The sequence below is a fragment of the Narcine bancroftii genome, chromosome 9 (assembly GCF_036971445.1).
Source record: "Narcine bancroftii isolate sNarBan1 chromosome 9, sNarBan1.hap1, whole genome shotgun sequence".
Classification (NCBI taxonomy): domain Eukaryota; kingdom Metazoa; phylum Chordata; class Chondrichthyes; order Torpediniformes; family Narcinidae; genus Narcine; species Narcine bancroftii.
The window spans coordinates 111,102,445-111,120,043 of NC_091477.1; the positions used below are offsets into that span (position 1 = coordinate 111,102,445).

Below are 17,599 nucleotides of genomic sequence, written 5' to 3' on the forward strand. Positions count from 1 at the left end.
CCCACCAGGGTGGAGAATCCCTCAAATGATTCACCAATCTATGCATGAAGAAATTTCCCCGCATCTACACCTCATTCTGAAATGGTCACTTGGGTTCCAAACTCCTCAGCTGGAGGTAGAATCCTTCCTGTATCCAGCCTACAGAGGTCTACAAGGATCAGATCCGATTTATTGTCAGATACAACCCAGAGATTCTTTTTCCTCACGGGTGAGGCAGAATGGGAATGGGAGAGTATGAAATGGGATTAGTGGAGGATTAGTGTAAATGGCCGCTTGATGGTTGGTGTGGACTTGTCATGACTCTATGATCTGATGGAATGACCCAATCACACTTATTCTGCCGACAAAATAAAAGCAAGTAGCATAAAATGGAACAATAACTTGCAAATGCTGTTTTTGCACTACCACATCTCCCACCCTGTCATACCAGCAAGAGGTTTTCACTCCCTGTAAACTCTGGGGGTATAGTCACTTGAACGTTGAGGTGGGAATTAACTGAATAGTTGAAGAAAGGCATTGGTACCAAAATTGTGGCTGTGGAAAAAAATCTATATAAATGCATGATTTTTTTTTCTTTTATTGGAACAGGATGAATATTTAGCAGCACTTGGGCTTTCATGGGATTGGTCACTGAGCTGGCTAGTCAATGAAATGCTTGCGATCTTAGTACAAGAGCAAATTTCCACTGAGAAACCTTTCTTACATGATTGCTACTGTATAGAATTTCTGCAAATGGCATATCATGAGATAAAACAGGTTTCAGCTAAATCATACATACAAATTCAAACAACTATTTAGAGGACCTGATGGCAGTGTTGGGAACCAGATTGCCCAAGAACGATCCACTTGAAGGTCCCAGATTACAGTAACACATGCTTAGTGTTAACAGCTGTCCATTTCCTTTTAATCCCTGGCACAGTCCTCTGAGGCCTTCATCACGAAATCTGGAAAATAGTATATTAAATAATTTATTAATGTGCAAAACTTGTATGCCAACTTAATATTTAACTTGAGGGGTTAATTCGGCAAATGTTTTTGTTTCAGCTAGATTCTAGATCGTAGATCTGCATTCTCTGGATTAAAATTAACATTCCAATGAGTACATATCTATTCCTCAGGTCTTTTTTAGTTTAGAGACACAGCAGGGAAACCAGCCTTGTCACGCTCCCCAATTACAAACGTCTGACTAATTAATATAAATTTTAAAACTGCTATGTACAACCCAGTAAAAGCCAATTTTGGGTATTGAGACCCACCATCTAATTACACCCAATTATCCGACAGCCCCATATATTTTGAAGGGTGGGAGGAAACCAGCGCACCCGGGGAAAATCCACATAAGTTATGGGGAGAAACTCCTTACAGACAGCGCCGGATTCGAACCCTGGCCTCTGGTGCTGTAATAGCGTCAAGCAAACGGTGCCGACAAGTCGTTATCCTGTCACATTTGGTCACTTTTTATAATGTGAGACCTTTGCTCTTCCTTTCAGTGCAACTATTTCTTAAGTGAAAGAATGAATTATTTTGGCCTGAACTCTGACCCAAGATGCAATTGATTTTGGGTGAGACCAGACTGAAAGGCAAGAAACATGAAGATATAAGTCTAATGCTGATGGCCAATGTGGACATGATGGGCCAAAGGACCTATCTCTGGGCTGCATCGCTCATGAGTCTTGCACTGACTCTGAGAAATCAAGCTCTTGATGGGCCCAGCAGCTTAATGTTTTGTGGGCGTCCTTTCCAAATAATGTTTGAACATAGAACCTCAGAAAGAAGTATGTTCATATTGTCATATACATTTAGGTACCAGCCATTCTCAATGGGAACCCTATGCCTCCCCCTGGGGGCTACGTAACATAAACATTTTTAATTATTTTTGTGTAGTCAATAGGAGAGAGGTACGGAAGAAACCAGAACTTGAGTGCTTCACAGGGAAGGGAGCTCATAAACTTTGAGCAGAGACCTAGGCAGGTGCCATAGCTGAAAAAAAGGTTGAGAATGGCTGCTGTACACACAAATATACACAAGTGTGCATTTTGTCTGCATTATGTTGCTTCTTGGTAAAACGACTTTTGCACTGGGAAGGGAGCCCGGAGATAGAGTCTTGAAGTCCAGGGGGTAGCTAAGAATATGGAAGCAGATTCAATCATATCAACATCGTCTTGATGGGTGTACTGTACAACATGAGGGATTTGGGGTAAGTAAGCTTCATAGCTCCCTCTGGTTTAGTATCTCCTCAGTTCTAGACGAAACTCAGACACCATCACTTCTTATGAGCTCGTATTTCACATTCTTCAACTAGGTTCTTGCAGGAATAGTTTTCCAAGCTGGGCATAGGGGCTGCATCACCTTGCAGCTGATGATGAGAGTCGGGCCTTGAAGTAGGAGGGGACATCTCTTCTACAAACAGGCCTTTCAGATGTTGCAAAACATGTGGTTGGGGTGTAAGGAAGCCTCCCATCACCCTCAGGAATGTAGTGAAGGTGTTAGTCAAATCTGGAAGCCAACCATGTTATGAACCCGCCTGCTAACAGTTGGTTAAGTGTACTAAACATTATATGTTTATATTCTTTAGAACCGCAAGCTGTATACTTACTTGTTATAATCCAGAACAATGCAAGTCAATGCACTGAACTTTAGAGATTTCCCAAGTCTTTCGATTGACCAGGTATCGATTCCACAATCCAGCAGTTCAATTTTGGAAAATGGATAAGATGTTCGACCACGGAGTTCTAGAATTATTGCCTATATACAACCCCAGAAAAAAATAAGGCCATGTGTTATGAACGATTTTAAAATGTTGGGTAGATATAAAATAACACCAGATCTTTTTCTGCTTTCAAATAGTCCAAACTTCCGGATTTCAGGAAAAGTTCACCCAGCACACAATCTCACATCATCAGCTAGCACAGCATGCCCTGTCACTTTTATCCACCACCTCTCCGCTATTACCCCTCAACTCTTCTTCACACAGAGAGTGGCGAGAGCGTGGAACGTGGTGCCAGCTGCACTGGTGAATGTGGGCTCAATTTCGACTTTCAAGAAGGCATTTGGACAGGTATGCAGATGGGAGGGGCCTGGAGGTGCAGATCAATGGGACCAGGCAGAGAAATAGTTCGGCATGGTCTGGATGGGTTGAAGGGCCTGTTTCTGTGCTGTAATGTTCGGTGCTTCTATGGATCTTGAGAGATGCAACAAAATGCATTTAATGGGAAATTGTGAATGAGCCTTTGGTGGCAACCATGAATGAATGTTTCCAAACAGGGACAAATTAACCCTTTGGGCAATTTAAAAAAAAAACCCAGGTTGAAATTAAAGTTTTGAAAACACAAGTAGTGTAGCAAAAGATCTAATTTCAAGCATCCGAAAATGTAACGGCTGTGCTCAATGACACAGTATTGTGATGAGTTGAATTTGAGACTTCAATAAACTTAAATTTAATACAGTCAGAGTTGTTAGCCATTTCCCATGAGAAATTACAAGGAAAAGATAAAATCTTGATTGGGAAAAATGACTTTTTTAATTTTGGCGAAACGTTATTCCAACAATGTTTAGGTTTGGAATACTGAAACCATGAGATAATTGATAATGGTACAGTATTTTAAGGGACTTTTGGCCCCTCAAAGTAAAACAGGAGAGTCTACAGACACAATGCTGGGGAAACTCAGCAGATCAAACAGTGAACTTTATATAGCAAAGATAAAGATTCATCACCAACGTTTTGGGCTTGAGCCCTTCATCAAGATATGGGCAAAATGTAGGCAGGCGTCTGAACAAAATGGTGTGGGGGAAGGGCTAGGGAGGAGCACAGTCCTGCAGGCAGGAGATAATAATCCATGCTGACCATCTATCACCAATTTTACACTAATCCTACGCATCACATTGTCATCAACTCCCCCCCAGGTTCTACCACTCACATATACACCAGCAAAGGGGACATCTCAGGGATGTAGGAGGAAACCAGAGTATTCCACATGGTTATAAGGGGAACCTGGGAACTCCAAGGTCAAGATTGAACCCAGGTCTTCAGGACTCCGAGGCAGTGACTCCCTTAATGTGATATTTCTGACGTTTCAATTAATGAAACAAAACGATGCAAATAGCCAGGATCTTGTGAGAATACAGACAAATAATTTTGAGATGAAAGAATAATAAAAGAAATTAAAGAGTAAAGTTTTTCCAGAGCTCCTGAATGAGGTGACATAATAATTTCAATACATTCTTAAACACAAATGTGAAAGTTACATCACCAAATAGGAAATTATCCACATTTCTTTTTCCATTGGATTTTATTACCAGGGGAATGAGGTAAAAGTCCCATGAAAATACATGGTGAATTTTCACTGAATAACAAGCCTCAGACATGCCCAGTTACCTGACAATCCCATATCTTGAAATGGTTAATGCGATTCATGAGAAAGGGAGAATAGTGGTAGTTCTTTGTCTGGGTCGGTCATTTGGCAATATATTGATCGCCACACTTGTTGGAAATAACTGCTGTACATTTCATTTGGACGGGTTAATGAAAGATGAAAAATTAAGATTAAGGTCAAAAAAGCTAAAGTTCCGTGCTTAGTCATATCAGAAACAGCACGTGTACAGTATCACTGCCCTTTTCACACTGCCAACCCTCCTGGGAAGCGGGAAAACTTACCGGGCATGCTGTACTCAGGAGCCTTTCCCATTGCATCATGATTTACCTGGTTAATCGGCAACCCAGCATTTTAAGGGGGAGGGGGTCCCGTCTCCAGCGGTGCAATGCGAGAGCAGGTTGTGCTTTCATGCCGCCAGAAGGCTATTAGTGAGTTAAGCAAGTGTCAGAGCCTGGTTGAATTTAACTCGCCCTGCCAGGCTGGGACGTTTCACACTGGTTCAACCCACATGTAATCAGCAGTGTTAAGGGGCTGTTTTTTTTGTAATATACCTGACCCCTCTCCTCCACAAGCAGGCCTCACAAACAAAGAATCTTCCACCCTACCATTTGGAAATTAGAAGCATGTTGAAAATATGATCTGTGAAAACTATTGGAATGAAAGGACACATCCTGTTTACAGGGGAAGTTACTGTGTCATAGTGCTACATTTGGTAATATTCCCAAATGCTGGATTTAATTGTATATCATGTGCCAACAGCGAAATCTCATAGTGTGACTTATTGTACCCCTTCAAAAAGTCAGGACTCTTTATCAGTCTGGAATCAAAACTTACTAAGTTTGCTATGTCCTCATTGTTAAGGGGAACGTGCCAGACACACAACTCCTTCCCATACATGTAACGCTCATCCCGGATTGTCATTAACAAAGGTTTCAGTGTGACAGGTCGAGAAGAATCTGCAGTTGTCTCAAGCCGTGCAAATATCAGCTGCAACAGAAAGAATTACTGTAGAGGTTTATATCACTGCACCTATAATTTAATCCAAACAACATCCATTGGAGCGCTCACACCCCTAACGTCGAGGTACTCGAGATGGCAGAGGTCGACAGCATCGAGTCCACGCTGCTGAAGATCCAGCTGCGCTGGATGGGTCACGTCTCCAGAATGGAGGACCATCGCCTTCCCAAGATCGTATTATATGGCGAGCTCTCCACTGGCCACCGTGACAGAGGTGCACCAAAGAAAAGGTACAAGGACTGCCTAAAGAAATCTCTTGGTGCCTGCCACATTGACCACCGCCAGTGGGCTGATAACGCCTCAAACCGTGCATCTTGGCGCCTCACAGTTTGGCGGGCAGCAGCCTCCCTTGAAGAAGACCGCAGAGCCCACCTCACTGACAAAAGGCAAAGGAGGAAAAACCCAACACCCAACCCCAACCAACCAATTTTCCCTTGCAACCGCTGCAATCGTGTCTGCCTGTCCCGCATCGGACTGGTCAGCCACAAACGAGCCTGCAGCTGACGTGGACTTTTTACCCCCTCCATAAATCTTCGTCCGCGAAGCCAAGCCAAAGAAGACTTATCTCCGATTTATCCCTGAGTCTAACATTAGTGGTCAGTAAATGACTGGCTTGATCAATACTGGCTCTCGTTTTCAATCTCCCAAAAGCCTGAACCATCAGCTGACGGCCTTCTATTTGAACAGATGTCTTCCTTAGGCAAACATTGATTGTTTCAGTCTTTCAATTGAGAACAATAACACTGAGCTTGGACTGAGGTGCCAGTTTGTTTGTTCAAAATGTAATTATGAACTATGTGAGTGTTTTTCCCTGTTCCAACCCCTACAGTAACTTAACAAAATATAATATATACATTAAAGATTAAGAAAAACAGAAGCTTGCAACATTCATAAAACACCTGTCATATCCCTTTCAGTACATCCCAAAGTGTTACATAGTCAAGTGGCTACAGTTGAATCGAGTCACGGCTACAATGCAGTGAAATTGTGAACCACAAGCTCTCACAGAGCAAGGTGATAATAAGCAAATAACCAACATAGGACCTCTGAGAGGAATTTCATTGGGGGTACAAAGTTTCTTTCGGGTCCCCTTCCCTTCTCCATTAGTCATCCTGTTTTTATCCAATATGTTGAATGTAAGGTCAAAAATGGTATGGAAGATGAGTGAGGGGTGGAATGGAGAGCTCTGTTGATTTTCTGCATTTGAGGCCTAATGCTCCTATACTCCCTCCATGATAAATATAAATAAAATAGAAGGATCAAAGAGAAGAAAGCACATTTGTTTTGAAACAATACAGATAAGGAGTAAGAATTCACGTTGAAACATTCTTTCATATTGCAATGCAGATCAGAACATCAGAAGACAATTATTAGTAAAAAGAATAAGGGTTGATAGGTTTAGTGTTTAATTTAATAAAAGAACTTTCCCGGCCTCCTTTTTTTTAAAAAAAATTTCAATTACAGCATGAAAATTAATTGTTCTGGCAAAGTTTTATTCAAATCCACAAGACGCTGTAGACCTTAAATAATTCTTAATCAGTGTGAGTTTGCTAAATGACCTCTCTGCAGAGGATGGAATTGTTAACAGTATTCTTAAGCTAACACAAACATTTTGAAACAGGTCACCAAGTCTGTCCTCTGTTAACAAGTTCAACAGATCTAATGGTTTTAACTGTGCATTTACAACATTTGCTTGATGCATGGAGGGTAAATGTTGCAGTTCTTTTCCAAAAGGTCAGCAGGATATTGCTCTGATAAAGATAAAGCTTTTCTCTTCACATCTCTTTCAGACATGGTGAGATATTACCACAAGAAATCAAATTTTTCTGCCAACTGCTTAACAGCTTTGAAGCTGCTATAACGTTATCTACTTTCCGAAGTAGGGCCTCTTCTGGTGTTTCAATCTTTGTTGTTCATTTCCTCCAAGTTAGCATCAGACGTGCTGTCATCAGGGGTCTTGCCCTCTTGCGCCTAACTCCACCATATCTAAGGGAGAGTTTTATTTCTATCTTTAGGTTTGATGCAACAAATTTGGCTTCATTCCACATGGATTTCCAGTTGTTTCGAAGTTTTGTCATATCTGTGAGGAGAGTTTCTGTTTGCTACTTCAGCGTCCAATGTGGTATCTCTAGCTTGGATGACCTTGTTGCAAATATCTATGCCAGCTAATATTTTGTACCACACAGCTGAAATTAACACACAGGCCAAAGATGTCACATATAATAAAACTCCAAGGGCTTCACTTGTTTTGGCTGTCAAATTTAGTTCAAGGAGGTCTTCCGCTGCTAATTTAATCCCAGGCAATTGAGCTACAAAAAGCTTTATGCATTCAACATTATCTGACCATCTTATTTCAGACTTTTCAAAAGTGGAACCTTCTGCCCAGCGGCACCCATGTCCCTCCCGCACACTCCTTCCAATCTGTGCCTGGCTCCTTCACTTCCCCCTACACCCCCCCCCCCCACTGCATATTCACTGTTCCCGAACTTCAGATCCGTGCCCTGATCCTTCTCTGAGAGCTGAACTGTCAGGGCCTGGTTGGGAGCCATCATGGTCGGGGTCAGGTCTCCGTCTCCCCAGGTTTCCCTGAATTTCCCCCCCTGATTTACCCAAATTTTCCACACTGATTTGCCTGGGAGTCTCGGGCCCCCATTTGGACCCCAGGCCTGAGTATGATGTACACCCTGCACACCCCTCTCATAGGCGCAATTGGCCAGGAATATCTCACCTGCGAGTCTGAGCTGAGAATAAACCTGAGAGAGAAGATGGACTTTGGTCTAATGATGGAGACAAAACAGACTGGAAAGTGGAGCAAAGAACAACCTGCTGGAGGAACTCAGTAGGTCGAGCAGCATCCATATAATCTTTTAACCATATATAACCACATACAACCATCTAACCATATATAACCACATAACCATATATAACCATATAACAATAACAGTAGGAAACAGGCCATCTCGGCCCTTCTAGTCCGCACCGATCCAACTAAACTCCACTAGTTCCACTTACCTGCTCCCTGCCCATAACCCTCCAACCCCCTCACATCCATGCAGTCATCCAACCTCCTCTTAAATGACAAAATTGACCCTGCTGCAACCACCTCTTCCTGAAGGTCATTCCACTCTGCCACCACCCTCTGAGTGAAGAAGCTCCCTCTTATGTTACTTCTAAAGTTTTTCCCCCTAACCCTTAACTTATGACCCCTCGTTCCAATCTCTCCTCCCCTCAAGAGCCTATTCACATCTTTCCATGGGAGGAAAGAGCACTGTTGATATTTCGGGTCAGAACCCTTTGTCAAGACTGTGTTGATGTAGTCTTGTTGAAGGGTTGCAGCCCAAAGTGTCGACAATTCTTTTTTTCCTCCACTTAAGCCTCCCAACCCACTGCGTTCCTCCAGCAGATTGTTTTTGATTAATGAGGCAGCTCTCTGCCACTTAAAAGTTTTGTGGTGGCAGTCTTTGAACTTTGAGATTATCAAGCAACCAACTGTGGCACAGCTGACAAACAGTGAAGAAAATGTTCATGCAGCTTGAGTCTGGCACATCCATCAATTTACCTCCAGTAACATTCTCTTCCACATTGCTGGCCACGTTTGCTTATGCACGTCCCAGATAACTCCAAAAAGATGTTTCCATTGACCCATTAATTTTACTATTTCCATTTTACCAATTTATTAATGAACTCTCCCATGTGTTTTATGTAAATCTTTGTGCCCTCTCAGTTTGAATAATTAGTCCACGCAATATATTTATGGGGCTATTAAAATATTTCTTGCTTGGACATCTGAATTACAGGGCAATGACGATAGAAAACAAGCTTAGAGACAAAGGGAAAGGATCTCCAGAGAGTAATAAACAAGAAAGTTAATGCCATTTTTGGTTGATTGTTGTCAATGTTCCCTGACTAAAGACAGTTATAGGTCCTCCATTTTTAATTTGTGGTGATGCCTTTTTATGAAAGGTTTTCTCATTTCCTAGAATTCTTTTCCTAGCATACACTGGACATCTGTTCCTCCATATGTTTTGAATTTTTCTTGAGATTTAGAACAAACAAATGCATTGTTTCCAGAGATGTTGGATGATGGGTATGGGTTCTCATTGTTCCTGAAATATCTAACCTCAACTTGATTTTTTTTGAGTAGCTGAGGAATTTGCACCCTTTCGTCAATGCCAGATGGAAATCCTGGAACTCCCTACCTCATACCTACGAGAACACAGTCATCTGATAGACAAAAACAATTCAAGAGTGGCACACACAGCCACCATCTCAAGGGCAGTTGGGGTGGGCAATAGACACTGGCACTGCCAACAATCTCCACAATGCATCAAAGAGAAATTACTTGCTGAATCACTGAAGTCACACTCGCCCCCCTCCCCCAATCCACATGATCCTGGTAGATCTCTGTCTGATGAGGATGTGCAAAATCATTGAGGATCCCTTCCACCCTGCACACAGTGTCTTTCAGTGGCTCCCATCATGAAGAAGATGCAGGAGTATCAGAGCCAGCACCACCAGGCTGAGGAACAGTTTCTTCCCACAGGCAGTGAGAATGCTGAACAACCAAAGGAACTGCCCACACTCACCGTCCGAGACTCTAATTTTCAGGAAACAATATTTAATTATTTGTATACATGAACATTTGTCCTGCATGTGTATTTTTGTCTCTATGTGTCTTATGCCTGGTTGTATCCCTGTGTATTTTACACTGAGGCCAGAGAACGCTGATTCGTCGGGTTGTACTTGTGCAATCAGATGACAATGAACTTGACTTGACTTAGATACATGGATAGGATGGCTTTAGAGGGATGGGCAGGTGGCACTAGTGTGGGTGGGAAGTTTTGGTCAGTATGGGAAAGTTGGGCTGAAGGGCCTGTATGACACTATCGGCCTTTTTATAGTGGAAATAAAGTGAATGTAAAGGCGGATATTCTCTGCCTTTACATCACCTCACTTACCTTCATAAAAGCTCCGAGGGCAGATTCAGCAGGCAAACTCCAATCTGTCTAGGGGGGAACACTCAGAGGTGGAGCGATTCTCTCCACCTCCTCCATAAAGGCAATGCCGCTGTAAGCGGCTGTAAAGGGGCGGGCTGCTAACCTCGCGATGATGTCATTAGCTCAGGAGCGGAAGTTTTCAGATATTTATTACTCACATCAATCACATCATTACTCTGTTCGTATGTGTGATGGCTAATGTTTTTTGTTCTTTTGAGTGGAGGAATGCCTGTATTCATTTTTCACTTGCCGGCATGTATATTTGACATCACAGCGACGGGCGGTGCCTCGCTCAGTTCCAAAAATCGCCTCCTAACACTGCTCAATGCTGGATCCACCTTATAGGGCTTCTCCATAAAAAGATAAATTCACTTTGCCGAAATTGATAAACAAGGATCAGACAGGCTTTGCGCAGGGAAGGCAGGCAGCAGGTAATATTGGCAGATTGCTGAGTGTTATGCATCTGGCACAATCTAGAAATGAGAAGAGTCTGGTCATCTCCTTGGACGCAGAAAAAGCCTTCGATAGACTGGAGTGGGAATTTTTATTCAAGGTGCTGGAGAAGGCAGGGCTGGGACCAATTTTTCAAAACTGGATTAGGGCACTATACCACACACACACAAGGTGAAAATTGTAACCAATGGGCAGGTCTCTTCAGCCTTCCCACTTACTAGATCTAGTAAGCAAGGGTGCCCACTCTCACCTGCTCTCTTTGTTCTGACAATAGAACCGTTGGCAGAAGCCATACATCAGGATCCAAACGTCAAAGGTGATAGAGTGGGCCAGGAGGAACACAAAATTAATTTGTGTGTTGGCGACATACTGATAGATTTGACAGACCTTGCGACTTCCCTGCCTAGACTGCACGAGGTACTGGAGGACTATGGAGAACTGTCTGGGTATAAGATCATTTGGGATAAGAGAGATGTGTTGCCACTCACTGAGGGTAATTATAGTCAATTTAAAGGAATTAGTAATTTAAAGTGGCCACAGAAGGGGAACAAATACCTAGGAATTAATATTGATAGTGACCTGAATAACATATATAAGTTAAATCATGCCCCCTTGCTGGGAAAAGTCGAGGAGGACTTAAAGAGGTGGATGCCCCTGCCTATCATACTGGTGGGCAGGGTCAACTGCATCAAAATGAATGTGTTACCATGATTCCAGTATCTTTTCCAAACATTGCCTGTGCTGTTGCCCCAGGGTTATCATATAGGGTTAGGAGGTTTCTTTGAAATGGTAAGGTACCAAGGGTCTCTATAGAAAAATTAACATGGGACTATAGTCTAGGCAAATTGAGATTGCCGGACTTTAAAAAATATTATTGGGTAGCCCAATCAAGATACATCACCTCTCATTTTCAGGGAGGAGATGTACCATCTTGGGCACAAATTGATCTGCACTTGGTGGGCAAGAAAATAGCAGAAGATTTTATTTACAAATGGGATATTAAATTGTTGACAGGGAAGAAGTGCAGCCCCATATTAAAACAAGTGACTAGTATCTGGGCCGAATCAACCAGTATTTGGATATTAAAGTGGGGTTGTCCCCAAAAACACCCTTGACTTTAAATAAATTAATACCACTGACAGTGGGTAACAAGATTCTGGACATCTGGCTCTGTAAGGGAGTCAGGTGTATAGAGGACTGTTATGAGCAAGGGCAATTAATCAGGGACATATTATGTACAGGTATGGTCCTACCTCATTGCAGCAGCAGAGAGGCCCTGATTTGAAGGGGGATCGACAAGAAATTTATTTCAACAATGTTTTACCTGTTCCAGTCAGAGGGACCCAAACTGGGCCTTCATAGGTCGAGAGAAAGATGGGAGTTGGACTTGGGCATTACAATTGCTGAGAGGTGCTGGTCCAACCTGTGCCGGGAAAGCATGACCATGGTCATTAATGCAAGGTACAGGATGGTCCAGTATAACATTTTGCACCAATTGTACATAACGCTGCCAAAAATCAATAGATCAAAACCAGAACTTCCAGATCAAAGCTTTAGGTGCAGAGTTGCAACCGGGGCATTCATGCATGCAACCTGGTCATGTGCAGGCCTAGCCAAGTCCTGGAGAAAATTATAGGTAAAAAGTTCCCTCAGGACCCAGAGGTGTTCCTGTTGGGAAATATATTGGACATAAGGCTTACAATGAAGCTGTCCAAATTTCAAATCCAATTTGTGTTAATCAGTTTAGCAGTGGCCTGGAAGTGCATTGCGGTGACTTGGAAGTCCGATTCTATTCTTAGTATCGAGCGATGGAACAAGGAAATGCAAAGTTGCGTTCCCCTGGAGAAAATAACTTACAATCTGAGAAACAAGTACAGAACCTTTCAGAAGATTTGGCAGCCATACATGCGCTACATAGCTGCATGGAAGTGATTGTTCTACCATCCCCTGCTGTGGCTCCCTCTCTCCCGCACTGATCCTGATCAAGGAAAGTCAAGAATGACCCCCGATCCGGAAACCATCCATTGAGCTGTGATAGTCCCGGTTTCTTTTTATCGTTTATTTTTTATTATTTTTACTCTTATTAATTTCCTTAATGTGTGTTATTGTTATTGACATTGTAGTATGAATGAATCGTTTAGTTTTGTAAGTGGGAGGAGGGGAGTGGGCAATGACACGGGCTTGTATATGGAGTCATAGAGTAAAGGAGTACATGAACATATATACAAGACTGTGAATGCCATCTTTGGCAGGATACAGTATACGAGTGTACAGGCCTGTGTGAAAAATCATAAATAAAATATTCCAAAAATAATGTAAATTCACCCTTTCTTTTCATTGAGCCATCTTTAAAGCAGGGTTGCATCATAAAAAGGCCTTATGACTCGTTTGAATAGATTACATGAAAGCTCCAAAGTAATTTAAGAGCCTGGGTTAAAGTCAATATTATTATTCAAGATCGCATATCCTTAATAAAAGATAAAAGGATTTTCATCCCCTTTAGAGAGTTTCCCAACAATCTGAGAACAAACAGAACAAATTCTGCTTTCACGTGTTGACAATTGTTTGCATTTAATTTGAGGTAGTGTAACGTGTGTTAACTCCAAATATGTTACAGCTAAAAATAGTTCCATAAGTATGATATATAATTTTCCTTTTCATCAGAGAACTGAATTTTAAAAGCATGCCAGTAAATTTAAATGGTTGTTGGAAGATGTTAATAGTTAAATTGTGATATTTAATGGCGATGTACGCTTTGGTGCTGGTTTTCAAAAATTTTTCATCTTGTCCCCAAATCTCCTTATTATCCCAATCCACAATGTTCATTTCTCCTGTTATACTCTGATCCTGAGTGTAGGAAAATGAAGTGCACTGAAAGATGAATGCAATATCAGGACTGGGAGCCGGCAGTATCCTTAATAGAACACAGCTCTCTGCCCATCTTCCACAATCTCTCTTGAATCACACACTAAATTTCACTACATCCATTCCCAAAATACAAATGCTGCCTTCATTCACTCTTACCTATATGTGTTCACCTCCCAAGCTGAATTTACTCTGTGCTCAGTATTCAAATCCTTCTGAATATACCTGTACATAATATGACCTGTAGAAAAGACCTTATTTGAAGATAGCAGTGGAATGCTTTATTCAGTAAAACATATTTATTTTTGAGCTGTTCAAATGACATTAATTGCCCTTGCTCATAACAGTCCTCTATACACCTGACTCCCTTACAGAGCCAGATGTCCAGAATCTTGTTACCCACTGTCAGTGGTATTAATTTATTTGGAGTCAAGGGTGTTTTTGGGGACAACCCCACTTTAATATCCAAATACTGGTTGATTTGGCCCAGATACTAGTCACTTGTTTTAATATGGGGCTGCACTTCTTCCCTGTCAACAATTTAATATCCCATTTGTAAATAAAATCCTCTGCTATCTTCTTGCCCACCAAGTGCAGATCAATTTGTGCCCAAGATGGTACATCTCCTCCCCGAAAATGAGAGGTGATGTATCTCGATTGGGCTACCCAATAATATTTTTTAAAGTCCGGCAATCTCAATCTGCCTAGACTATAGTCCCATGTTAATTTTTCTATAGAGACCCTTGGTACCTTACCATTTCAAAGAAACCTCCTAACCATATGTGATAACCCTGGGCCAATGTTTCACTGCTCTCTTGGATTCCATAATCTGCTTTTCAACCCAAAATGCACTATCCTCCCCAAGAAGCATAATATCATCTTCTAATTAGTTCAATCTACTCACCCTCGACCCTCCACAATTACCAGAAGCACCTTACCAACTTAACATCTTCCATATCCTTCTCAAGCAGTCTGCATCTGTTGTGAACATTGTGGCCTCTTGACAATCCATTTTTGCACAAAACACCGTAGGCTTGAAGCTTGATCTGCAGAGATTGGTGCGCTCAGCATATGATAGGTAGGAACTGGAACTCTGTGGGGAACTCTATGATTGGTTATGCCAGGGCTGCTGATGCATTCATGCTCCAAGAGTAATCTTTTTTTTTGATGCACGAATGCATTGTTCAGTCTGTTATGCGGTTAGTGGCTGTTAGTACTTCAAGACTGCATGCCTGTTGATCGAGCAGTTCCTTACTCATATGAAGAGCCTGACCTCTAAAGCAAAGCACAGCTTGAACTTTAAATTCCCCCCTGGAGACAATTCAGCAAAGTTTGGGGGGGAAGTTGAACTGGGTAGGATGGGGCCTTTGGGTTCAGAATCAGCAAACTCGCATTCCTGTTCACGGAGATGGAAAGGCAGAGAGAACCAGACAGCACCAAGTTATTGAGGGGAAGCAGCCATAAGGAAATCGGGGCTGGGTTCAAGTCAACCAGGACCTGAGAGCAAGGCCATTAAAGTTGCCAGTTATGTCATTACAATATGCAAATTATAATGTTCCCTTTGTGCTCCAGGAGGCTTTCACGAGAAAAGTCCACCTCTCAGACAAGAGATAGTCCTCTCCAGTCCCGTGGATGCCCCAGGTTGGAGGAGCGACTGTTGCAGTTGCGGGGTCGGGAGTAGTCCTGGGTGGATCTCCAGCAGAAGCTAAAGGTGTCATGGAGAAGGAAATTTGGAGGAGAACATGCCCTTTAGCTCTCACTCGACTGAATGTTCTGCTACCTTGCCATTCTGTAATCTCCACTTTCATTGTGATTCAAGAGTCACAGGTGATTCCCATTCACCCTGCAACCCTACACCACAGAATACAAAGGCACAAGCTATAAGGAAGAAAACTGAGCCCAGAGTCCATATAATGCCATTTTTTCTTTTTTTTTCTTTGGCTTGGCTTCGCGGACGAAGATTTATGGAGGGGGTAAAAAGTCCACGTCAGCTGCAGGCTCGTTTGTGGCTGACCAGTCCGATGCGGGACAGGCAGACACGATTGCAGCGGTTGCAAGGGAAAATTGGTTGGTTGGGGTTGGGTGTTGGGTTTTTCCTCCTTTGCCTTTTGTCAGTGAGGTGGGCTCTGCGGTCTTCTTCAAAGGAGGCTGCTGCCCGCCAAACTGTGAGGCGCCAAGATGCACGGTTTGAGGCGTTATCAGCCCACTGGCGGTGGTCAATGTGGCAGGCACCAAGAGATTTCTTTAGGCAGTCCTTGTACCTTTTCTTTGGTGCACCTCTGTCACGGTGGCCAGTGGAGAGCTCGCCATATAATACGATCTTGGGAAGGCGATGGTCCTCCATTCTGGAGACGTGACCCATCCAGCGCAGCTGGATCTTCAGCAGCGTGGACTCGATGCTGTCGACCTCTGCCATCTCGAGTACCTCGACGTTAGGGGTGTGAGCGCTCCAATGGATGTTGAGGATGGAGCGGAGACAACGCTGGTGGAAGCGTTCTAGGAGCCGTAGGTGGTGCCGGTAGAGGACCCATGATTCGGAGCCGAACAGGAGTGTGGGTATGACAACGGCTCTGTATACGCTTATCTTTGTGAGGTTTTTCAGTTGGTTGTTTTTCCAGACTCTTTTGTGTAGTCTTCCAAAGGCGCTATTTGCCTTGGCGAGTCTGTTGTCTATCTCATTGTCGATCCTTGCATCTGATGAAATGGTGCAGCCGAGATAGGTAAACTGGTTGACCGTTTTGAGTTTTGTGTGCCCGATGGAGATGTGGGGGGGCTGGTAGTCATGGTGGGGAGCTGGCTGATGGAGGACCTCAGTTTTCTTCAGGCTGACTTCCAGGCCAAACGCCATTACAGCTGGCATAATGAAACACCAGGTCAAATAAGGGTTGTACAGGTTAGATTAGGGGCTTGCACATAGTGGACTGCAGTTGGGACGGTGAAGTTATGTGCTGGTTCTGCTGTAGAGCAACCATTCTCAAAACTTTCAACTATGACCGCTCACTCCCCCCTCCCCTGCCCCCCCCCCAACCCCGCTCAAAGTTTATGGGCTTCTTTCCCTGTGGTTTCTTCTGAACTTCTCTCCTATCGTCTACATTAAAAAAACATTAAAACATAGTTATGTTACGTGAGGTAAAAAGAAAACAAGTGTTTCATTTAAATGTGCTGTGGCCCCCAGGTAGGGGGTGGGGGTGACTGTGATGCGCGAAGGGGAAGGTGTAGAAGATGGCTGATGTATGTTATGAGGTTAAGAGGAAGCACCAAGCAACCCCTTCTTGGCCTTCCTGATGGAAATGGATGGCAGAGGTGGCAATAAATGATCACATCATCGTAAACACATCCTTTACACTCTAAAAACACTATACCGGTGAAACTGGTCTCTCCAGCATTGTGTTTTTACTGCAATCACAGTGTCTCCAGGATTTCATATTTTACTCCTTTACATTGTGTCTCACTTTCCCTTCTAGCCAACCCTAGGATCAAGTGTGACTTGCTTCCACTCTGGGTGAGGTGGCTGGTGAGCATTCAGCTGTGGCCTGAGATTGTCAAGTTTGTTTTCCCTCTCCAGAATTCCAAGACTACTGCAGGAAATTGTAAAAATAACAATCCATCACCACGGGTACCTTTGTAAGGATTTCTTGCCTTGCGATGCATTTCTGCAGGTTTCGAACAAACACGGAGCTGACTGCACTTGACGTCTGAGTGCAGTGATGCTCATAAGTGCTCAGAAATTTCTGAACAATGACCAAAACATTCTTTCTCTGCTCCTTCTTGGTCTTTTTCAGCTTCTTCATTCTTGTTTCTTACTAAGCCCTGTTGGAAAGAACACAAGACAAACTACATGGCAAAACAACAGCATTGCTTGGCTCAACCATCCATTTTGTTTGTTTGAACTAA

General features: G+C 43.0%; 1 protein-coding gene across 4 annotated transcripts in view; it reads right to left on the bottom strand.

The window, feature by feature from the left end:
- The window catches only part of LOC138743061 (ribonuclease inhibitor), a 48,337-nt gene that overhangs the window by 25,962 nt on the left and 4,776 nt on the right, over positions 1–17,599 (bottom strand). For 2 of the 4 annotated variants that reach the window (XM_069897884.1, XM_069897883.1), the window contains exons 3-6: positions 17,326–17,515; positions 5,208–5,360; positions 2,597–2,745; positions 804–944 (exon numbers count right to left, since the gene is read on the bottom strand). In XM_069897884.1, the coding sequence (XP_069753985.1) occupies positions 804–944; positions 2,597–2,745; positions 5,208–5,360; positions 17,326–17,496 (614 nt within the window). In that variant the 5' untranslated portion in view covers positions 17,497–17,515. Of the gene's footprint in view, positions 1–803; positions 945–2,596; positions 2,746–5,207; positions 5,361–12,164; positions 12,246–17,325; positions 17,516–17,599 lie in introns of those variants that run through there. The other 2 variants (XM_069897886.1, XM_069897885.1) reach the window with 2 other exon arrangements.